This window comes from Mobula birostris, chromosome 14 (assembly GCF_030028105.1).
Source record: "Mobula birostris isolate sMobBir1 chromosome 14, sMobBir1.hap1, whole genome shotgun sequence".
Lineage (NCBI taxonomy): Eukaryota > Metazoa > Chordata > Chondrichthyes > Myliobatiformes > Myliobatidae > Mobula > Mobula birostris.
In genome coordinates, this window is record NC_092383.1 from 60,857,226 (window position 1) to 60,882,994 (window position 25,769).

The 25,769-nt window shown below is 38.2% G+C and overlaps 1 protein-coding gene across 3 annotated transcripts in view; it reads right to left on the reverse strand.

The window, feature by feature from the left end:
- Nucleotides 1–2,611: 2,611 nt before the first annotated feature.
- The window catches only part of LOC140209932 (receptor-type tyrosine-protein phosphatase R-like), a 77,344-nt gene continuing 54,186 nt past the window's right edge, over nt 2,612–25,769 (reverse strand). For 2 of the 3 annotated variants that reach the window (XM_072278606.1, XM_072278604.1), the window contains exons 4-10: nt 23,670–23,754; nt 21,083–21,162; nt 19,343–19,480; nt 16,370–16,480; nt 14,574–14,731; nt 8,786–8,899; nt 2,612–5,901 (exon numbers count right to left, since the gene is read on the reverse strand). In XM_072278606.1, coding sequence (XP_072134707.1) covers nt 5,793–5,901; nt 8,786–8,899; nt 14,574–14,731; nt 16,370–16,480; nt 19,343–19,480; nt 21,083–21,162; nt 23,670–23,754 — 795 coding nt within the window. In that variant the 3' untranslated portion in view covers nt 2,612–5,792. The remainder of the gene's footprint in view (nt 5,902–8,785; nt 8,900–14,573; nt 14,732–16,369; nt 16,481–19,342; nt 19,481–21,082; nt 21,163–23,669; nt 23,755–25,769) is intronic. The other variant, XM_072278607.1, reaches the window with a different exon arrangement.

Here is a 25,769-nt window from a genome sequence, read left to right on the forward strand (position 1 = left end):
CTTTCAATCATAATTGCTGTTAAATCTGTTTGGTAAAAAAAAGATAAAATATTTACCGCAAAGATACTATTTTCAGTTTTAATCTAAAAAAAAATCAAAAATTATTTTCTCGTTTCTTATATCATCAGTTGATTCAGCAAATTTCAAATGTTTCTGGATATATTAACCTTCTAAACTAAATCACACTCTGAAGAAACAAGTTTAAAAGTTTAATAGCTGTGCTGTGACTAAATTCTGGCAGAAAATCAATCAAATACAACTGTTTTGGGAAGTTATTATCTTTCTTATATCTCTTTTTTCCTGTCTACTAGCTGAAGCATTTCAACTGTAATGTTGAACAGTGTGGAAGAGAAGGCACCTGGCTCAGTTCGTGGTTAGGGCAGAGACAGCTAAATGGGTATCTGGAGCATGACAACTGGGTTCAGTACTGTGAGTTTGGAAATGTTAAGATTTTACTATGTAAGTGCAATCAAAACTTTCCTACATGCATGGACAACAGGAGTTACTGTCACAACTACACGGATTTTGTGTACACCAGATAAGCACTGGAGCCCCTCAAAGACATCTGCATACTCTGCCATGAGTGAAGTGTGGTCATCTTTGGTCCATGAAATCACTACAAAAACTCTTTCCAACTGGTTGAGCTTTTCACATGCATGCAGACCTAAAACCGGCTGTATTCTCTTTTCCACAACCAGTAGCTGTGCCCTTAGGCGCTGTCCCTAGTGCTTGAAGGTCACTATGCAACCTTCTTTTAGCAGAATGTTCTCTCCAGTATAGCCTGTTACTTTTAACTTCACTGGGTAAATCCTGCCCTTTACTTTGAGTCTTTGACTCCATGGATAACAGATTCACGTGGGCTCCAGTGTCAAGCTTGAATGAAGTTACTGTCACATTCAGAGTCACTGGAACAATTCCATTTTGTCTTACCAGCAGAGAATCTACAAAGACTTCCTCCATTTCCTCAGCTACCATGTGCACCTTTCTCTTTGTAGCCCCAGCTTTGAAGCATCTTACAAAAGAATTCTTCTTCTCACAATTATTACAGAACTTTCCATGAGCAGGACACATCTTTGGAATGTGTGCCTACCTCCACATTTTCTGCACTTACTGTTTGATCCTACCTCAATGCTTTGCTGTTGCTTTGGGAAATGCCTTGTGCTCTGTCCCTCTGTTTTCACAGTATGCACTATTGCTTCTGCCCTGTGCAGCTCTTGCTTGTGTGGTCTACATTTCCCCACACATATTCACAGCCTTTTCTGGCATCAAATCTTTTTCACAGATCAGGCTTTCTCAAAGTCCATTATCTGGGATTCCGCAGACTATACTATCTTCGATTAGTGAGTCTCTCAAATCTCCAAACTCACAGTACTTTCTCAGTGTGTGAAGCTCAGCTAAGTATCGGGCAAAGCTAACACCTTGTTTCTGTTCACAGGAGAAGAACTTGCATCTTTCAAACGTGAATAAAGTTGTCAATATGGTTGTTGTGATGTATCTAGTGTGGTAGTGTAGTGGGTAGTACTTGTCTCTCTCACTTTCAGCTTCCACTGCTGGCTAACAGTCTTGCAAAAAGGAGAGCTAGATGTGTAAGTCTCTCCCTGCTAGTACATAGCCTTTTCAACAGCAAGCCTCATGTAGTGCCTCTCACTGGCGACACACAGCAACTGAACTCTTTTCGGACTCAGGCTGAACTACAGAGTACGGGGAGGAGGTCTGGCTCCTGCACATGTAGCATGCAGGCCCACTAGTGTGTGGCCAGCCCTGGTAAACCAGATCCCCAACTGTAGGTAAATAGCCCCACTGCCTTGTGAGCAGCCTCAGGCGAGACCAAGTTCTATGGGAGTAAACCCAGACAGCAAATCTGGAGTGGAGACCCCAAGGCAGCTGGACATCATTGAACATCCTTCCGGCAGCTCCTGCAGCCAAGCTGGTGCCAAATGTATTGCAAATGTAAGCTTTCCTCTGGACTACATTGATGAGGTTGAGAGGGGGACCTTGCCGACTGAGCATCTCAGGATCTCTATACCTTCTGCCCACGCAATGATCATCACCCATTGTCCTTTGAGACAGATGGATGCCAACTATAATTAATTATAGTTTTTGAAAATGTTAGGCAAGAAAAAACATTTTTACAATTTTAATTCTCCATCAGGCAAAGCATATGCAATTATCATATTTATTTATGATAATCACATTTAACATGTCACATGTTTATACTTAGCATTATAAAGTATAAGCATATTATTTCAATATAATAATTATCAGCATATTTTTGAATATTTAATTAAAAATTTAGCCATAACATTAAATGACTGAAGTTTCAGATTAATTTTGGATTTACAGTCTAATTAGGAGTTAAACTCTGGGTGATTAAAAATAAAGTTGAATTCTCCTGTGCTTGAAAATGACCATGTTGTAAGGTGTAATCCATATTATTCCTAATTTGCTTTCTATACTTACCTTTCACTGTCAATGAGACACGGAATTCAATGGACTGAACATTGGAACCAATGGACAAATTATATAGTTCTCTTTCCATTGTAAAGTAAAACCAATAAGAAAAATTCAGTAGAATTTTTAAATAACCAGCCTACTCGAGGGGATTGTATCCTTTGTTTTATTGCAGAGTATACAATCTTACATTTTCATTTGCAGCATAGGCATTATTGAACATAATACAATGCAAACATGAGTGTCTTATCAGTACAAAATTCTAGCAGCAACACAAGTAATTCAAAATAAAAATCATAACTTAATCTAAACATTCTTCAATGTAATGGATTCTGAAAGTTTAAACAGAAGATTATTAATTCCAATGTGCAAAACAGATTTGGTTTCCAAAAAATAAAGTTCCTAAAAAACCTAGATCATGCAGAATAGTTGTCTTCATTCAGTGAAGTACTGAAATCTATAGTATATATAAAAACTTTTTTGTTGGAATAGTATATAAAACGTACGTATTTTAATTTGCTGTAAAGAAAGAATATATAAAGATAAAGTGGACTTTGTTACACAGTTTTGCAAAAAAGACGTAATTATATAACTTTCAGCCTCTGAGCATTGCAAAGCATTGTACAATCCATAAATTGTAATGAAGGCAACATAACGACCCGGATCTGGGCCGTACACTCCAAATATCCGGACCTGCCTCTCGTTTTTTTTGTACTACCTTACTTTTCATTTATTAAATTTTCTATTTATGATTTATAATTTAAATTTTTAATATTTACTATCGATTTGTAATCCAGGGAACGAAGTGCAGAATCAAATATCGCTGTGATGATTGTACGGTATAGTATCAATTGTTTGGCGACAATAAAGTATAATGACCAATTTGCATGTAGCCAACAGAAAGGAATGTGATAATCCATATAAGTATTACTGAATGAGGTAAACTATTTCCCAGGATCAAATAGTGTCAAGAGATGTTATACCTCTGCTTGAAAGGGCATAAAAAGCCATGGTTTGTCATCTCATCCATAAGATATCATGTCATCAGTGCACTACCCCTTTGGTACTGCACTGAATAGTCAGCCTAATTTTTTGTATTCCAGTCTCTGGAATGGAACATTAATCCAAAACCTCAGACAGAAGGACAAAGACTACCAACTGAGCCATAAATATGCATCATTCACATTAGTTTTCCATTTATCCTGGGAATAAAATATGAAGTGTAAAGCTCTATAATTTAGATAAAAGAATAGGAATTACAAATTAATGATACATCTGAATAAATTTCATTTCAGTAATTTTTACCACTACTTACTAATAGGTGTGGAATATGTACAGAGTGTGGTATTGGTACACCTCAGCAAGACATAACAATACTTTTATCTGCAGATTTGCAACATTCACAAAGTTTTGAATTTAGCCATTATAAGAAATAAAAAACATTTCTATAGGCTAAGATCACCAAAGAATGTATCTTAGGAATGTTTATGTATCTTTCAACAAAGAGTTCAGGAAAGATAGTGGTTAAGACATAGGATTTGATTGGTGACTTATTGGGGATTAAACTATAAAGGAAATGATGAAAATATATTGCAGTGTGGTTGCAAAGAAAATTGGTCCTCTTTATTAAAATGTCAATAGCTTGCACTTTTAAAAATACAATTAACTTGAACTACCAGCAATTGCAAGGTAGAACTGCTGGATAATCCAAATTCTTATTAGGCCCAATCTGCTTTTGATTTGATAGGGTACCACTATAGTATCATAAATTTTAAAAATAGGATGTTGTAAAATATAATGCTTGAAGCTTGAAAATTAAGATCTTTCTAAACTAATATTCTATTGGGCGTATTTTCATGCAAGATATTGAAATGATAATTTATTAAGTGATTCTATTAGGAAACTTATTTTTTGGAAATATCGCTGAACTTTTAGACATAATTACAGTAATTGAAAGCAAAATGTGAAAAAGCATTGCTACCGAGGGGGGTATCAATGCGTTGAAAGGCTATTTAGCATATGCCATAAATTAGTCAATGCTAAAATGCTGATTGTCCCTCCTCTGCTGATTGTTTTTATCTAACTAAATTGCACTCAACCAAAATGTAGTTATTGTAGCCAGGAATGGATTCTATTACATATATTAATAGGAATAAAGGTGGACATGATTGGAGATTTTTTCTTAGATGGCTATTTCAGGGCAGCAGGTGCAACTTCCTGATACTGCAGAAAATGAATGGTGTAGAAGTATGTCAACAATCTGACTTTGGCTCAAACAACTGGTAGAAATGTACACATAGAGCCACCGGAGAACAAATGAAGTGTATATCAGGTACAAATAACAGTATAACTTAGCTCTCTTGACAGACCTTTACAAACCTTAGCATCATTGGAAATTGAAGTCCAGTAGTAGAATTGGAATTTAAATATCTTTAGTTTGCCTGAAGTACCCTCACTGCTCATCCTTCCACTTAAGTTCTTCTTATACTGTATGTGATAGAGTCCATCTACTTCTGACCACATTAACTATGTTCTGGTGGAGTATAATTTTGCTAGTATTAGAGAAAATGTAGCACTCTGGGATCATTGATACAAATATATCCAGTATTCAGTACCATTTTATATCTGTTCACTAAATGTGGAAATGAACGACTGATAAAAACTATTCAAAAAAAATTAAGAAGTTCTTCCTTGACATTGTACTGCCTCACTGCTCCATTGATGGCCTTTAAAGCTGGGTTGAAACACTTCATTGTAACCCCTTGATGGGACTAGAAAATGCAACATACTAAAACAACTTCATTTCCATGATTAAGCATATAACAGGTAACTATAGCTCACCATAATTGATGTTCATGAGCTTTTAGTAATGCATGTTAATGAAATAATTTTAAAACTGGCTGAATATTACAGACTCCATCTATTAGAATTTCAGAGCTTGTTTCTGGATAAACAAATTTTCCTTAATTATGTTGTAATTGAATTTCAGGTTGTTTGTTCATTAATAAATTAACTATAAAGCATAAAACAGATGTGATAAATTCTCACAAGAATACAAGAGAGACTTGTAATCTGGTGGGGACTTCTGGACCAAAAAAACAACTGGGGAAGTGATCAGAATCTTGATCTGAAATGTGCTTCAGTATACCACTCATCCATCATGATATACAGACCTATGATCTCCAGTTACTATCTTATACTATGGATAAATGGAAATCTATTGCAGCATAAATATCAGAATAATGCAATTGCAGAAGCATTTTAGTTGTCATATATGGATAATCTTATACTTTTTTCTATTGAGAAACTTTATTTGGAACATCCACCAGAGTGAAGAAAATTCACTTTGAAACTGATGATGGATCTGAAATCTGGGAGTGATTTTTCTGATAGAGGTATAATGTTTGATGCAAGAATTGATACTGCTCACTAGTCTGGATCATTCCACCCCTAGAAAAGAGAAGGCAGACCATTCATTTAGTTGTCATACATGTTCAAAATAACTTAGGTAATAAAAGGTCACTGGAATGGAGGAAATGCAAAAGATTTACAAAATTAGTTCCACATTTTAATAGGAAAATGTTAATCAAAGGAATTTTTTACACAGGATATGCAGGCACATGGAAAGGGGAAAAAATGTACAAGATCTTGAATTGTGATGGATATTCACTTCTTGGCCAGAAGGCCTTTTTCTCTTTCTTTCTTGGTTGTTTGTTAATCTTGCTTTCTAAACACAGTATCTGCCACTTGTAGGATCACAAATGGTAATTAAATTTCCAACTAAGAATTGTTTGACTTCTGGTTGTAAAGAGAAGTCATTCTTGAGTTCTTGAAATGTAAATGGAAAGCACTAATCACCGCAAGGTTAAAACAAGTATTGTCTAAAGACCAGATTTGCAAACGAGCTTTGTGGATGGTAAACATTCTGTCTGGGAGAAGTAAGGTTTAGTTCTCTTTATTACTGCTGAAGATTCAGTATAATATAATGGTTTGTTTATTTCAGGTTGTTTCAAACAGGCAAGCTGACTCTTAAGTTGTTTGGTTCAAGGAAGCTTGCAGAACAATTGGATAATATTATTTAGCATATCAATAACTGTGATGTGTTTACAGTTGTAAGGTTTATGTGTTCATGGAAGTTAACTTCACAACTTTACAACATTAATGGTAGGGAGCTGAAGAACTATGTCTCCAAAATACCTTTCGACCTTTTGTGTTGAAAGAAAATCTGACAAAATATCATATTTGTGTGAAATCACCCAAGTGGTGAAAAAAGGGTGTAAGTGTAGAGCAACACACAGAAATTGCTGGAGGAACTCAGCGGGACAGGCAGCATCTAAAGAAAAAAAGTACAGTTGATGTTTTGTGCCAAGACCCTCATCAGGACTGGAAAAAAATGTCCAGACCTTTACTGTACTCTTGCTCATAGATGCTCCTTGGACTTCTGAGTTCCTCCACCATTTTGTGTGTGTTGCTTCGATTTTCAGCATCTGCAGATTTTCTCTTTAGAGAGAGGTTCAGGCTTATTAGGAGTGGTTGAAGAATGAAAGTAAGATGGGGTAAATAGAATCCATTCTAGCTTCTGTTTCCTTGATGGGTGACTTGCTCTTGACATCATAATGTTTTTTTTCATTTATAGGAATTGTACCTGTGTTTCGGAAATCCTTTGAGTGAAACAAATGCTCTGTGTTTTAGAAACAGTTTGTAATTGGGAAATGAATGTTTAAGATAGAAAACCTTTGAGTTTTAAATGTGTTTTAAGAACAAATGGATTCAAATGTGTATCACTGTAAATAAATCAACTTTGTTTTAAATTACTTCATTGGCTAGAAGTATCTTCACCTTGGTAGGAAGGAAAGGCCCACCTCTCAAATAGTGGGCATTGGCAGCTAAAACTCTCCATGGAAAATAAATAGGGAAGTAATCTTTGATTGGGTAGTTACAGTATTATCCCTCCCTTTAGTGAGATTATTTGTGGCTATTTATATCAGATAGGATTTAAGATTTTTTTTTGAGTTTATAAGCTTTGTAGTCATTAAATCCAATGCAATCACAGAATCTCTGTGCAAAAGAGTTCAGATGTATTGCATAGAAATTGTAATTTCTAATGAAAGGAAACATGACATGAAGAATAAAAGAAAATGAAGAGCAATGTATAAAGAATTAAAGTGCTGTATCTGCAAAACATTATAATAGCAGGTATCTTAAGAGAATTTTGGACTTCAGATGTTCATCAGTCTTCTCTGAAGTATAATTTCACTTTAATTTTCTTATATTAGAAGAAAAACTAGAACCCCCCCCCAAAAAATATGCTAAACAAAGACTAAAACTCTCTCCCATAAGACTGAACCCTAATCCTAACTAGAATCCTAATTGTACCACCATTTACTGGCTCCGAAATCAAATAATTCTTGTTATGACATCAACAACTCACATTTGTCACTACTTGCCATCTTTTTGTCCATTCTCTTAACCTGTCTAAATCCCTTGTGTAAATCTTGTAATTCCTTTCATGGGAGATTTTTAGAAGAATCTAAATGTGCTTGTATATGAAAAATACAAAAAAGTGGTCAGATTTGCATATGCACATTTCCACGTTCTTGGAAACATGTTCTTAGGCATGTTACAACCAATAAAACTTCTTTAAAAAAGCTGTCACTATTTTTTTAGGCAGCCACAACAATGACTTTTGTCGCAGCAACTTTCCTGAAATATAAATTATCAAATTACTTTCTTTTGATATTAGTTAGTGGATGAACTTTGACTAGGGAAACCTTCTTATGTTAAACCCAGCTTAACATGGAGACGAAATAACTGTGACAATGGTGATTGCCACCAGTACTCCATTGACTACAAAGCAAGATTACATGCAAGATAACAAGAGTTCAGAAAAGAACTCTTAAAACCACAATTCTCCATCTCCGAGATGTGTATTCTATAAACTGAACTAGGCTAACACTATTTTAATAAAGTTTAGAAATCAAATGGATATGCACTCAACATAATATGACTTGACTTGGAAAGTTTGTTGAAGAAAACTATTTAAGATTTTTTATTGTCATTCTTCAGTATACAAGTGTAATGAAGAGCAAAATGGTTATTACTCCAGATCCGGTTGATTGGTACGAGAATTTTGAAAAGTGATATGGAGTGCATGAGGTAATGCCTGAAATCATGCTGTAATATTTAAAGCTTGAAGCAAAATGAGTTGCAGGTTACTTACAAATATGTGACATTAATGCAAAAAAATTACTCTAAACTATAATAGTTTTAACCATAAAAACTCTTTAGTGTACATTATAGATACCTTATTTTTGTTACGAGCAACACTACTCACCTGTCGATCCGCATTTGGCACACTATCCCTAAAATGTCCACTTTGTTGGTTTCTTTTAATTGTTGGCATCCAATACTTGTGGCAATGAAACAGCCTGTCCTCCCAATCCCTGCACTAAATGCAAAGGCTACTGTTATTACTAAATACATAATAGATGAATTAGACTTAATAAATATTGAGTTAAAAGATGGAGTTAAACTAATTGAGGTTACTCAAATAAAGGACCAAGGGAAATGGAAATATTGAACTTAGTAGATACTGAGTTTTATTTTGGCCATGAGGTACAGAAAGACCATGATACTGTGATGCCAAGCAAAGCTATCGGACGATTGATGCTAATGAGAGAGATAAGAAAGACAATTGAGAAACATTCAAAATGCTAATAAGAGAGAAGAGAGGGACTAACAGAAAAGAAACACAATTCAGAATATTGACAGACCGGTTGCTTTGAACCTGAACTGTTTGAAGTTTGATGGGCAGGTGATACCCCAGCAGGGGGATAAAAAGAGCAGGTTTGCTAAGGCACGCAACACGCCACGAGACCACGAGACCCTGGAAAGAGCAGTGTACCCCCACAAATGGTGGGAGTTTGGAGGTCCGGTTCGCGGGAACCGACCAGAGGCTCACAAGGTGTAAAGGTACAATCGGTGGGAACCTGGGGTGTGTGTCCGCCCTTGCTTGGGTGCCGGATTCACCGTGGAAGAACGATCGTATCCGGAATGGAGGGGTCACTGTCGGTGACCACAGCGGGGATTAGAAGACATAAAAGTGTCTGCCCGAAACCAACTGCGAAGACATCAAAGGTCTGCCTGAACCAAATGTTCTCTCTCGTTCTCTCTCTCGTTCGCTCTCTCCCCTCTCTCTCCCCCTCTCTCTCTCTCTCTCCCCCCTCTCTCTCTCTCCCCCCCTCTCTCTCTCCCTCCTCTCTCTCTCCCCCTCTCTCTCTCCCCCCCTCTCCCCCCCTCTCTCCCCCCCCTCTCCCCCCCCTCTCCCCCCCTCTCTCCCCCCCTCTCCCCCTCCTCTCTCCTCCCTCTCTCCCCCTCTCTCTCCCCCCCTCTCTCCCCCCCTCTCCCTCACCCCCCTCTCTCTCCCCCCCTCTCTCCCCCCCTCTCTCCCCCCCTCTCTCCCCCCTCTCCCTCCCCCCTCTCTCTCCCCCCTCTCTCCCCCCTCTCTCCCCCCTCTCCCCCCTCCCCCCTCTCCCCCCTCTCTCTCCCCCCTCTCTCCCCCCCCTTCTCTCCCCCCCCTCTCTCCCCCCCCTCTCCCCCCTCTCTCCCCCCTCTCTCCCCCCTCTCTCCCCCTCTCTCCCCCCCCTCTCCCCCCTCTCTCCCCCCCTCTCTCTCCCCCCCCCCTCTCTCCCCTGCTCTGTCTCTCTCTCTCTCTCCCCCCCCTCCTCCTCCTCCTCCTCCTCCTCCTCCTCCCACAACGGTACAACAACAGTGATTACTGCGAACTGAACTGAACTCTGCTTCACTTAAGAATGATCATTTTACCCCTAGACTGCGATAGAGCTTGGTTGATTCCTATTACCCTATTTCTGTGTATATGTGTGTATTATCATTGCTAACCTGTTACATTGATATCCTTACGATTAGAGTACTGTATTACTTATGTCTTTAATAAAACTTTATTAGTTCCTAGTAATCCAGACTCCAACGAGCGTTCCATTTCTGCTGGTTTGGCAACCCAGTTACGGGGTACGTAACAATACCGATACATGCAAAATGCTGATTTGATGTCAACACTGCTGCTTATCAGAGAACCATTCTCTGAACAATGATCTCTCTTCACATTGAATATGATACTAGTTAATACTAAGTGCTAGTTACATAGTGTTCTGGCAAGACTTTGAATTTATCAGGGCTTCTGATCCATGGAAGTTCTCAGATAGATATTCTGCGTGAAAGATCACATGATATTTCTGACCAGTTTCTCCTATCGCTTGCCAGCTTGTACTCTGTAATCCCCACACCCCACCTTCTTATTCTTCCTTCTCCCCCCTTCCTTTCCAGTCCTGATGAAAGGTCTTCGCCAAAGTATCGAGTGTTTACTCCTCTCCATAGGTGCTCCTTGGCCTGCTGAATTCCTCCAGCATTTTGTCCATGTTGCTCATGTGATCATAATCTGTAAATTCACTATCCTTCTTCCTTGCTCAAATGCTCATTTATTGATGTCTCCGCAATGTAAATCTCGTATCAGTCATATCAACGTATAAACTGGAAGTTGCAATGTGTAATTGAGTCTTTTCATCATTACTGCTTTTTTTTAAAACTTCCACTCCTGCCTCAGTGAATTGCAGATTTAGGGCACCTTAAAGGAAAACAGGACATTGATAATGTGTTGGAGGAGAGCAAAAAGGAATTGGTGCAAGCTTATGCATCTGAATTTTATCAGAATAGATTATTGAAGAGTAGGATTTGAGACAAAGATTAGGCAAGAGATTATTTTCAGAAGATTCAGTCCTACAAGTGACTGTGCAATGGCCTCTTATTTAATGACGTGTAGCTTCTCCCTAATATGGATTCAAATAGGTATGCATGGTTCTTCCTCTATTATTGTCACTCCCTTCTCATGTAAGAAAACACAACTGTGGTACAAACCATTTGCATGATTTCTATTCTTGCAAAAATAACTGGAGACAAGTACTGGGGGGATGTGCATGTGAGATTTAAAACAGCACTGAGTCTGTGAAAGTGAGATAAAACGTACAAGTATCAAGTTTGGGTTGTAATTGAGAGAATTGCTTGCAGATTTAAGGGTGTTTGGTGAATTGAACCCTGGTCAAGTCTAATGATGTAGTCAATAGAATTGGGTATTAGAAGATGCATTCTGTAAAATTGACTTCTTGGGTGAGATACTTGAATTTCTTGTGGTCTTGTATCCAGAACCCTGGATAGAATTCATATCACTGACCTTCATAACTATCTGCTTCATGGATTTCTGACTGCGTGTCTCAAAGGGCTGCATCTGTCCTACAGATACAAAATAGCTTTTCTCTTTTCCTCCTCTGTCATCCAGGTCATGAATACAGTGATAAACTCAGAGTGAACTCACTCAATAGTGTGCCATTATTAATGGCTGATTATTCCTAGTTATCATTTAACTAGGAACCAATTCATTCTTTTAGGTGTAGGCTAGTACATCGAACATTACGGGTTGCTCTGCCAACCTATATAAACCTAATGATCATGAATTAGCTCCTCCCTCCTACACAGCCCATAAATCCCCATTTGTTCTTACATCCATGTAGCTATTAAGACTCTGTTAAATGTCCCTATTGTATCAGCCACTACTACCACCTACCAGTTTCCAGACATCTATCACTCTCTGTATAAAACATTCTACCTCTGACATCTCCACTAAACTTTCCATTACTCACCTTAAACAAATATCGTCTGGTATCTATCCTCCTTCCCTCCAAAAGCTCAATCTTTCCCCGCAATAAAACATGCTATCTAAGACCATAAGGCCATAAAACCTTAAGATATTGAAGCAGAATTAGGCCATTTGGCCCATTGAGTCTGCTCCACCATTTCACCATGGCTGATCCAATTTTCCTCACAACCCTAATCTACTGCTTTCTGCCCATATCCCATCATGCCCTGACCAATCAAGAACCTGTCAACCTCTGCCTTAAATACATATAAAAGCTTGGCTTACACATCTGCCTGTGGCAAAGAATTCCACAGATTCACCACTCCCTGGCTCATGAAATTCCATCCTCTATTCTGAGGCTGTGTCCTCTGGTCTTAGACTCTCCCACCATAGGAAATATCCTCTCTACATTCACTCCATCAAGGCCTTTCACCATTCGATAGGTTTCAATGAGGTCACCCCTCATTCTTCTAAATTCTAGTGATTACAAGTCCACAGCCATCAAACGCTCTTCATGTGACAAGTCATTCAATCCTGGACTCACTTATGTGAATCCCCTTTGAACCCTTTCAGCACATCCTTTCTTTTATATTCTAGTACTCTAGAAATGAATGCATGTGCCTTCCTCATCATAGACTCAACTTACAAATTAACCTTTATTAAATCCTGCACAAGACTCCCAGATTCCTTTACACCTCTGTTTTTTGCATTTCCTCTCCATTGAGAAAAAAGTCAACCCTTTCATTTCTTCTACCAAAGTTCATGACCATACACTTCCAATACTATATTCCATCTACCATTTCTTTGCCCATACTGCTAATCTGAGGTCCTTCTGTAGTCTCTCTACTTCCTCAAAACTTCCTGCCCCTCCACCTATCTTCATATCATCTGCAAACTTTGCAACAAAGCTATCAATTCCATCATCCAAATCATTGGCATATAGCATAAAAAGAATCTATCCCAACACAAACCCTGCGATACACCACTAGTTACGATCAGCCAATGAGAAAAAGCTCCCTTTATTCCCAATCGTTGCCTCCTGTCAATCGGCCATGCTTTATCCATGCTAGCGTCTTTCCTGTAATATGATGGGCTCGTAGCTTGTTAAGCAGCTTCATGCATGACACCTTGTCAAAAGCCTTCTGAAAATCCAAATACACACCATCAATTTATTCTCCTTTGTCTATCCTGCGTGTTACTTCAAATAATTCCAACAGATTTGTCAGGCAAGATTTTTCCTTGAGGAAACCATGCTGATGATGACTTACTTCATCATGTGCCTTCCAGTACCTTGAGACCTTATCCTTAATATTGACTCCAACATCTTCCCAACCACTAAATGGCCTATAGTTTCCTGTATTCTGCCTCTCTCCCTTTTTGAAGTGACATTTGCAATTTTCCAATCTTCCGGAACCATTTCAGAATCTACTGATTCTTGAAAGATCATTACTAAGGCCTCCATGATCTCTTCAGCCACCTCCTTCAGAACTCTGGGGTGTACACCATCCGAACCAGGTGACTTATCTACCTTCAGACCTCTCCGTTTCCCAAGAACCTTCTCACTAGTTATGGTAACTTCACACACTTCATGACCCCAGATGCCTAGAACTTTCACCACACTGCTAGTGTCTTCCACAGTGAAGACTGATGCAAAATACTTATTCAGTTCATCCACAATTTCATTGTTTTATTTCTGTTGCTTTTTAAAAGCTTTTAATCCTCCGACTTCCCACTAAATTTTGCTCTAATCCAGGCAGCATCCTGCTAATCCTCCTCTGCATCCTTTTTAAACCTTCCACATACTTCCTCTACTGTTTCAACCAGAAATGAACACAATGCTCCTAGAAGGATCTATGGATGTACTAAGGGATACAGTATGTTATATTTAGGTGTTTCTAGATCTAATCATATAGACTTTGCTAATAATGTACATGTAGCTAATTCACAGCAACTTTCATGGTCTACAGTCGCCACAAAGTTCCTTTGTAGTTTGCACTGCACAGATGGGTTGCGGTCTCTTTGTGAACCATGTTTACCCCTCTGCCCCCCACCAATATCCATTTTTGTGGATTATCCAATTTAACCTTCCAATATTTAATAAGCTATATTTCTCAAAGCTACTTAGGATGAAATCCTATTTCATAGCTGATAGCCTTGTAAATAGAAATACGACGATTCAGCACTTCCTTTCTTGCCAGTGTCGATTTTCTTTAACACAAATGTATAATATAACACTGAAGGAAAAACAGTTATTTGCATTTTTGTAAGTTATCTATAACTGATTAGCAAAAAGTAATCAGATCCATACTTTTAACAAGCCATCAAACTGCTGGAACAGCGTACTTTTATGTTGTTCCTTTCCCACATTTTGTATATTTGCACAATAATCAAGAATCTGACAAAAATGGTTTCTCACCTGCAGTGGACTACAGTGGGCCCCCTGTTGCCAGCAATCTGTCTGCTTCCTTCCACCTCTTGTACAAGATCTAGAAGTGACTGTGCTGTATCTGGAGTTTTGTGATCCGGCCAAGATGAGTACCAATAATGCTTTACACTTCGAGACTGTTTGGAATGCTGGAAAGAAGAAAATCAATTGATCCTCGGTTTCATGAAGCCTTCTTTCTAATATCTCTTTGGAGATAACTAATGGTCTAAAACAAATAATTTGCTCATATTTTTACCTTCATATCTTTACCCCTTTTTGCCCTGCACACTCCTGCTGAAAATATCAGCCAATGATTTTGTGATCTTGACAATGAATAGTGCTTGAAAATATCCTGCAGAATGACATCTTTTGTTTGAAAATCAAAACCACACTAATTCTCTATCCCACTGCGCATCTGTAGCCTCGCACACTTGTACAACGAAGTCCAACAGAAACTTGAGGAGCATTAGAGGAGAATGCAATGGGAAAATGTGCCCAGGCAAGCCTCCTTTCTCTCACCTTGCACTCTGCCATCCTGTTGCAGATACACCTATCTGGCCATCCACACTATCATCGTTTTATAAACTTCTATCAGGTCACCCATAGCCTCCTTTTCTCCAAAGAAAAACAGACTAAGGCAACCTGATCTCTCCTCAAGCCCTTCAGTCCTGGCAACATCCCTTTGAATCTTTACTGAATCCTCCCCAGCTTAATCACATCCTTATGAAAGGACAGTGACCAGAGCTGTACACGATACTTCAAGTGCAGACTAACCGATTTTTAATAGAACTGTAACATGACATCCCTGCTCTCTTGGCCCTGTGGCCAACGAAGGAAAGTATGCCTTATGTCTCCCTCACCCTCCTGTCTAACTATATTCCCATTTTCAGGAAGCTATGTCCTTGTACATCAAGGTATGTCCATTCAGCAACACTGTCCAGGACCCTGCATTTCAGTGCGTCTGAACATGATGGTTTCACATTTCAAAAGGCATCACTTTGTATTTGTCTGATTTAAATTACATATACCATTCCCTTGCCCACTTTCTCAGTCAATCTATATCCTTAGATTAACTTCTGCACTGTCTGCTCTTCCAGAACATTTTGTGCCATCTGCAACTATAATAATCATGCCACATACAGTACATCTCCATCTAAATCATTAATATATAAAGGCCCTAGCAGTAAGCCACACCAGTAGTCACAGGAATCCAACACTCCACTATCACTCTCCGCCTCCTTCCTTTACAACAATTTTGTATTCTGCTAGGAGGCTCATCATGGATCCCATCCCATGTAGTCTAACATTCTGTATTATTTCATCAAAACCTTGATCTTAAACCAAGGGTTTCCATTATTCAAAGAAGCAAGCATTTCCCTGGCTTTCCGTTTCTCTTAACCCTTTCAAAAAAAACCTTCAAAATCCGGTGAAATAATCATTGATCTTGTGACTGCAAGCCAGACATTTCGTCAATAAACATGACTACTGTAGTATCAACATAATGTCAAACCGTTCAAAATGTAATTTAGTTCCATTCCCCAGAATTTGATCTTCCTTCAATCAGCTGTTCAGCCTATTTTGAAGCATTGTCCTGTTTCTGTTTTAATTACAATCCCAGTGCATTCAACACCTCCAAGTGAATAAAGCATTTCTTGTTCTCTGTCCCAGGCATCTGACATTTAACATTATATTAATTTCTATTTGTTTTATCCCCATCAATTACTACTTATTAACACCATTTGCCACTTTTGTTGTTAACTATACTAATGTGATTATTTTACCAGTACCTTAATGCTTAGATCCCGAACACTGTACCCATCGCACTCTTTCACGCTGTTTACAACAAGATCAAACCTGCCAAAGGAACCTTGCTTTTCCGGCCAATAGACAACACATTTCTGAAATGCACAAGAAAAATGACATCAAGGTAAATAAATGCATTAAATTTATATAGTACAAAGTTTTCTGATTAAGACTTCCCAGTAATAAAATCTTAAATTGTCGCCTTGTACACAGGATTAAACAAGGTACTTTAAAATTAAGTATAAGCTTTAATAAAAACTTTCGTATTGCATTCAATATGGGAACTGACTTTACCCTCTTTTCAAATTTGTTATCACCTGCTACATCGTAAAAGTAGTATTCCTTCCAGCCACACACACAGCTTCCATTCACTTGGGCGTATTAGACAAACGCTATGGGACTCTTTGGCTCATGGGGGAGCCCCGCCCCGCCCCGCCCCACCTTGTATAGGAGGAAACTCCATGCTGAAAATGACTCTTGCCTCTATTTAAAATTATTTCAAAATAAACTTGGCTCATGACTGCTGGAAGCATTCTGCTGCATCTCCATGAAACCCATGGACAGAGCCTCATGAATATCTGAAACCAAGGATCACCACCTCCTCCTCAAAGGCAGGAAGAGTCTGTTAAAAGAACCGATCTGTCCAAGTGGCCTTGAGTCACTGCCAAGTATTTTGGACTTCAGAAAGGAGCAGTGACAAAAAGATACAACCTTGATGGCAATCAAGATATTGTTCCACCTCTAATGTCATCTCAGAAGTTCAAATTTCAAAGTAAATATATTATCAAAGTACAAATATGTCACCAGATACAACCTGAGATTCATTTTCCTGCAGGTATACTTAGCAAATCTATAGAATAGTAACAATGTCAGGATGAGTGAAAGATCAAATAGAGTGCAAAAACCAACAAACTGCAAATGCAAATGAAAATAAATAGTAGTAAATAACGAAAACATGAGATAATGAGAAAAAGAGTCCTTAAAGTGAGGTTGTTGGTGCTGGAATATCTCAATGGATGGGCAGGCTAGTGTAGTTATCCCCTTTGTGAGGACAATATATGTGAGGTTGATGTTCTGGAGCATGTTGATATTAAGGCAGAGGAGGTGCTGGAGTTATTAAAATACATTAGGATGGATAAGTACCTGGGGCCTGATGGAATATTCCCTAGGCTGCTCCACAGGGCCTCTGTGCCTCTGACTAGGGTCTTGATGTTCTCGTTGTCTACATGAATGGTACCGGAGGATTGGAGGGAGGCGAATATTGTCCCCTTGTTCAAAAAAGGTAGTAGGGATAGTCCAGGTAATTATAGACCAGTGAGCCTTACATCTGTGGTGGGAAAGCTGTTGGAAAAGATTCTTAGAGATGGGATCTATGGGCATGTAGGGAACCATGGTCTGATCAGGAACAGTCAGCATGGCTTTGTGAAGGGCAGATCATGTCTAATAAACCTGATAGAGTTCTTTGAGGAGGTGACCAGTCATATAGATGAGGGTAGTGCAGTGGATGTAATCTATATAGATTTTAGTAAGGCATTTGACAAGGTTCCACACATTAGGCTTATTCAGAAAGTCAGAAGGCATGGGATCCAGGGAAGTTTGGCCAGGTGGATTTAGAATTGGCTTGCCTGCAGAAGGCAGAGGGTTGTGGTAGAGGGAGTACATTCAGATTGGAGGATTGTGACTAGTGGTGTCTCACAAGGATCTGTTCTGGGACCTCTACTTTTAGTGATTTTTATAAACGACCGGGATGCGGGGGTAGAAAGGTGGGTTGGCAAGTTTGCAGACGACACAAAGGTTGGTGGTGTTGTAGATAGTGTAGAAGATTGTCGAAGATTGCAGAGAGACATTGATAGGATGCAGAAGTAGGCTGAGAAGTGGCAGATGGAGTTCAACCCGGAGAAGTGTGAGGTGGTACACTTTGGAAGGACAAACTCCAAGGTAGAGTACAAAGTAAATGGCAGGATACTTGGTAGTGTGGAGGAGCAGAGGGATCTGGGGTTACATGTCCACAGATCCCTGAAAGTTGCCTCACAGGTAGATAGGGTAGTTAAGAAAGCTTATGGGGTGTTAGCTTTCATAAGTCGAGGGATAGAGTTTAAGAGTCGCAAGGTAATGATGCAGCTCTATAAAACTCTAGTTAGGCCACACTTGGAGTACTGTGTCCAGTTCTGGTCGCCTCACTATAGGAAGGATGTGGAAGCATTGGAAAGGGTACAGAGGAGATTTACCAGGATGCTGCCTGGTTTAGAGAGTATGCATTATGATCAGAGATTAAGGGAGCTAGGGCTTACTCTTTGGAGGGAAGGAGGATGAGAGGAGACATGATAGAGTTATACAAGATATTAAGAGGAATAGATAGAGTGGATAGCCAGTGCCTCTTCCCCAGGGCACCACTGCTCAATACAAGAGGACATGGCTTTAAGGTAAGGGGTGGGAAGTTCAAGGGGGATATTAGAGGAAGGTTTTTTACTCAGAGTGTGGTTGGTGTGTGGAATACACTGCCTGAGTCAGTGGTGAAGGCAGATACACTAGTGACATTTGAGAGACTACTAGACAGGTATATGGAGGAATTTAAGGAGGGGGTTCATATGGGAGGCAGGGTTTGAGGGTCAGCACAATGTGGGCCGAAGGTCCTGTACTGTGCTGTACTATTCTATGTTCTATGTATTCAAGAGCCCGATGGTTGTGGGTAGTAACTGTTCTTGAACTTGGTGGTTTGAGTCAATAGTTTCATCATCTAAATGTGATGGCAGGCAAGTGGGATGAAACTAGAATGGAGATGGAAAAGGTGGATAGGCCCCTTATTCCTAATTTCTCCACAATAATCCCACAATAAAAAACTCCCCCCCCCCTTATTTAATTATTTTTTCTTTGTTTTACGAACACTGGGAAACTACGTACTGTTATATAAATCTCACAAATCCTTCATTGCAAAGTGAACCAATAAATCCATGTACCTCATTTTTTTCTTTTAGCTTTGTTATCATCACAATTATTGGACAATCTTCTTGCCATACCATCTCCCAGAAGTCATTTACTGTATTTACCATGGGGCCCTGAGTAGCAATGTAAGCTTTCTCTTTTCCTCGATATCCCTACATCAAAAAGAAAAAGGAAGACAAATAAAGTCCGATGCAATTTAATAATAGGTGTAATGCAAAAAATTCTAACTAATTTACTCAAATAGCTTGAATACAATAGAAAAACTAGAGGTTGACTGTATATTCACATTTACAGAATGCATTTGTAAAAATAGCATTATGTAGGAAAGAAATGGCATGTCAATAGAAAAAATATTATATAAAAATGAATTCCTTATCTATCCAAGTTAGAGAACAGATCTATTAAAATAGGAAATTTAAAGTCAAATTACAAACAATGGATGTTTCAATTTAAATTGAGGAAGGCACCTGACATATTAGAAATTTAAAAGGAATTGGTTGAAAAGACTGAGGTGACTTTGTAAAAGTTGGAGACAGATTATGGTACAAACAATCCTGAATATCAAAATTTAAGTAGTACTGTTGCATTAACTGAGAAGGTTAAAATTAGACAACAATATCTACTCTGCTAATTTGAGTTAGAAGGCTAAGAAGGCTTTATGGACATGAGGAGGAGGAATTTCTTTAGATAGGGAGTGGTGAATCAGTGGATTTCATTGCCATAGGCACCTATGAATGGGTATATTTAAAGAAGAGGTTGTAAAGTTCCTAAACAGTAAACGTAAGGGGTTTCTTCTTTTATGTTATTGCTAAGGCTAATAAAATGGCTTCTTTGTTGTGTTAAAAATAAAATGGCTTCTCTTTGATATTAATTGCTGAGACAGTGGTTCCCTCTCTAGCAGGTTGTTTGGGTTATATTACTGATAATGAGAATTGTATTCATTTGTTAACCAATTGGAATAGATGTTATTCTTTCTTGTGTGTCTGTAAGCTATTGTTTTTTTGCGGGCTTTGGGGCAGAAGGCGCGATGGGGACAGGGAGAGGAGACGCGATGCTGTAAGCCGGGCGACAGAATGAACCCCAAGCGGGAGTCCGAGGCCCAGGGTTTTCAGGAGGAGAACCGAAGAGGAAGGACGTGCTGGACGCACTCTGGTCGACCACCGTGGTTGGTCCCTGGCGGTGGGTCGAGGGGGTCGGAGGAGATCACATGGTGGAAAGAAGACCCCGTTCATTGAGTTCCAACGGTTGTGCACAAAGTGGTTGAACTTTGATAAGTTTGGCGCCTTTTACTTTCCTTTTATATTTTATCTCTATTTGTTACATAGTTCCAGTAAGATCTATAAAGTGTAATCATTTAGTCGTATATGGCGTGTTGTCTGTTATTTGACAGGGTGGGGTACATCACACAGCATCCTCACAAACTTGATTACCCAGTTTGGCCGGGCCAAAAGCTGTTCCCCCTAGACGAAAGTGAGCTGAGCGAGCCTGAAGCTTACCAGGAGGCTGCATAAAGGTATCAATGGATATAGAGAGAAGGCAGAAATTAAAATGGAATAATAAATCAGTCATGACAAACTGGCACAGCATACTTATTGGGTCAAATGGTCTAATTCTATCCCTCTGCCTATGGTCTTCGTGTTTTATCAGTTGGAAGTAAACTTAAATTGAGTAAAAATGTGTACTGAACACTGGAAGATTTCCAATAAAAATGATTTTCTATTGTATAGATTAGTGCGAAAATAAAGTAGTCTCACTCTTATGTAGTTAGCATTAATATAGGAGCTTAGGAGATCATCACGGTTCTCTGATGACAGGAGGACTCGGGTCTGTGTATCTAAAGAAGGAACAAAGTATTTGTTAAAAAGCATATCAGGAACATCACAGTTTGAACACCACCACACAGAAATCATCCAAGGTCTGCATAACTGTTTAAAAAAATGATTCAAAATACAGTGGACCTTTTCCCTCTGGGACTTGGGGCGAGGGCAGTGATCCTAACTGGAGAAAGTAACTCACTAACGCTGTGATTGCAGGTCTGTAGAGCCTAAATGTACTGACATGTTGAGGGTGGGGTTGTTCACAAAGTACTATGTGCAAAATTAGTCTGGCATGTCTTGGACTAATTCCGACAGGATAAAAATTCCTATTGAATTTCACTTTGATTGGACAACTGAGTGAGAGAAATGTCAGTGCAAGTTGTAACTTCGGGACTTAATTCTGGCAGGCAAAATTTCTTCAACTAGTTCTGTTGGCATAGTAAGAGGAAACCTTGAGTGGAACTGAAAATGCTTGATGTCTACAGCAGAAAGGCTTAATCTTGATCACCTCAAATATAACACATGACCAAATCCAAATCATTAATAAGGAATAATGAGGAAAATATATTAGATAACTGTGTTTCTCAAAAACCTTCATACTTTTGTAATTTGTACTTTGGTACAAATGCTGACAATTGATCTTATCATAGAATGCAATCTAAATGCTCACTCTGACACGAAAACTGGTTGATACTTGTAGAAGAAGCAGATAGAGCACTGCTTAATATTCCATTTACATCACACTGGCCTTCACATTTCACTCAACCGGTTCACCTGAACAAATACGGATTTTCAACTCAGATACTTCTGTCTTATTCTGTAATAAGAGTTTCATTCAAATGGGATGTATATAAAACACCAGAAGATGACTTTATGGAATCTTTGTCAGGTTTAATATATAAGTTTTACTGTATATGGTTTACTTTTCATATTGCTGGGGGATTAAATAATGTATTTCCTTGTTGATATTCTGTATAGTCAAGATTGAATTCTTATTTTATTGTTATCTGATTTCTGGCCTGATAGTTGGTTAATTTGTTAATGAAACACAGTACTGAGCTTTTGTTTTTGCTAATGATCTGATTTTTGTTCTTTAGGACTAGTTTTACAGTCTATGTGCTGTAAAACTACATATACTATAAAAACAGCCCTATGCTCACATTTGATAAATCCAATAAATTGACTTAATTTTCCAAACATATTTATGTTTGTAGATCCAACAGTATCCTTCTTTGTTTATTTAAATTTCTTCATAAGTTATTGTGTGTTATGCGTTCTATGGGCATGCGCTTCGCACCCTGGTTCAGATAAACTTTATCTGGTTTCTATATACATTATACAGTTACATGCGTTATATACATGTATGTAGTTAAATGGCAATAAACTTCACTTGACTTGACCAATGCGCTTACATAATGCCATAGCCTAGAACTGGGGAAAGGCACACAGGTTGCTTAAAAAAAATAGCAGCCTCTGTAGAGATTTTAAACCTATGTGTAGAAAAATAAAACAAAAAAAAAACAAAATCCACAAATATTTTGTAGGTGTGATCAGCACAGAAAATGGAATACAAAAAGCTGGAGGCCAACAAATATGAAGCATCAGTAGCATTGTTCATTTCTCTACTTGTGCAGCCAGGCAGAATTTTTATCCCAGTAGGATAAAAGTTAGGATAGGTGTGAGTTTGGATGGAAATTGGGATCAAGGGCATTTGCATGTAATTGCATGTAAATTACATGTAATTTACATGTATTTTTCTCTGTGATGGATGTCATAGAAGTTTTGATGACTGGTTGCATCTGGTAGATACTGCAAACTGTAGTCATGATGTGTCAGTGATGAGGGAATGGGTGTACGTAACAGACATTACAGGTAAGTGAATAACATTCATTAAATTGTACACCTTCCTAAACAAGCAAATAACATGATCACTAGGTACTTTTGTTTTTCTCCTTTTGTCTTTTTGATAAAACTGTCAAATGGTTAATATTTATTTAATAAAGAAGCAATACTGAGATACTCTCATCAGTAAACATGTAGAAATCAATGCAGATTTTTAAATTCATTTTGCTCAGTTGAATAACAGGAAAGATCACTGCTTTTTTAGAATATTACCAATTAGAATAATATTATGTTCAATTATTTTGCCTGTGACTGCTTTAAACAAAACGCATGAAGAAGTATCACATACGACTCCAGTGTTATGGTTGTTTGGGTAACAGAAATTTTCCCATATGGAATTTACACATTATTTCCCCTGAATCTGAGATTTGGGAAAAAAAATCACTCTCACAGAAAAAAATGTGAAAAAAAGTAAATCAATAAATGCAAAATTGATGCAATGTTGTAATATAGAAAATTTTGGTACTGAATGCATGATACAGAAGTCACCTGTACATTTATCTGTATATTAACTGAACTAATATGCTTCATTGAAATTCATGTTCTTTCAAGTTTATCAAAAAGAAGTGCAATTATTTTCCCTTTAAGATTGATTAGAAGAGTTATCAAACATCAGACTTACTTGGTAAAATAGTTTTATATCTGTTTTTTGAAGCATGACCTGGGATATTCAACTCATTGGATTCAATAAAATTAGGTGGAATTTTCTAAAAGAAAGGAAAAGTGAATTGAGGGCTCCATTATTATTAATTAAAGGGCAAAAAGAGCATAAACATTTAAGGAAAGCACACTGACAAAAATCAAATTAAATGTTTGAAATGTAAATGCAGAAATCTTATTTCAGTATCACAGTATAGATCTTCAATGTTATTGTAGGGTTGGGAACTGTTTTCAATATACTATTGAAACATCAGTGTGGTATTTGCAACTTCATTTTCTGAATATATTACCATTAGGAGTTAAGAAAAGCAGTGTATAATGTTACAGAGAATGTGTATGTCAGCCAAGTCCAGCTGTAGGAACAGCGCACATAACCCAATAGGATATAGAGACTTTACAAGATACAACTATAAAATTGTAGGTGAGCTTTGTGAAAGGAATCTTCTTACTGATGGGACCATAGAACTTAAGGATACAAAGCACCTCTCTGGCCTACAAACCTTAATTACCTCTTGTACTGATCTATCACTGAGCCCTCCTGAGCCCACAAATTGATCTACCATCTGACTCCACCTTTCCTAAAATGATCTGCATAGAGATGGTCAATTAAATTGTAAAATTGCACACTGGATATAGAATTAAGAGGTTTATCCAGAGAACGAACTGTCACAGTATAGTACCAGTTTAGTGTTTCATCTCCTTCTAAGTGATAACTTAAGGATATAGTAAGTACTATTGATCACAACTTCACTTTCATTGCACTATTTACTGGGATGTGACTTTGAACCTCTTAGCTCCAAATAAAGGCATCTTTTTTCTGTAATGAAATAACAACAAAACAAGTGCAATTCTAAATTTACTTCAGACCCAAATAATAATAGTGATTCTTCAACCATAAACAGAGCAAAGAGCCAAATAAACATAAAATATGCAATTATGATTATTTGATAGATATTTTCTTTTCATTTAGTTAGCTTACATATTTAATTCATTAATTTGATAAACAGTGACAATTGTTCGCTATTCTATGCTATGCAATTGAATTATAGCACTGTTAAACCACAGTTCAGGATTGCTGGTCAGCAGCTCATGTACTGTATTCACCGCTAACCAATGACTTAAAGAATTCTGTGAACAAAGCCAGTCAGATCCTCTGCCCACAAAGTCTTTGATGGCTGGTTAAAGCATGCTGCCTGGTCTAGCGTAAAGGGAAGTCTCTCAGACCACTACGAATATTTAATCCATTCAGAAACAAAGTATTTTTTTAAAGCTACAAAACTAGTTATAAATTTTAAACATAAAAAACAAGTTAAAAAAAGCCTAATGCCCTTTAAAGAAAATCTAAAACATGAAAGGATGCACAACTGTTGCAAAAATCTGAAAAAGCAAAAGGTTTATCTCACTCGGCAGTTCCTCGCCGGTGAACTCCCACAGTGTCTCCATCAGGGTGTTGGTTACTCACATGGATTGCCCGTGTTCAATTGCAGTTAGCTAAAATGCATTGGGAATTTTTGGATAGAAACAGAAAATGCTGGAGAAGCTCAGCAGTACAGGTAACAGCTAAGTAAAAAGAGATGGTTATCATTATAGGTCAGAGACCCTCTGTCACAACATGAAGGCAAAAGAAATTCATTTTCGAAGGTAGGGAGGTGAGACGTTAGAACATATGGAATATCTCTTTCTCGGGTCTATGTTTGTACATGGATGCACCGAAATCACAATCTTTTCGGGACGTACAAAGGCAATTATTGTAAATTGTCTGCAAAGCATTGCCTATTATAAAAACTGGTTGTCTCAGAATCCCTGGTCCCTCCACAGTTCATTGATGAAATGTTAATTGAGCCCTAAAGAGAATAATTGTGAGAGACCACTAGATGGTGCTCATGCTCAGAAGTACAATGAAAAGAGAAGTATAACTGTGCTAAAACCATTGATAGGAATGGTCTATGCTGGCCTGCAAGGTTGCATTTATTCGCAGTGAGACTAATTCTTAGTGCTTGAGTTAGTTAAAATATCTCAATCAGGATGTGAAGACAGACTCCGGCGGATTGAGCGGATGAGA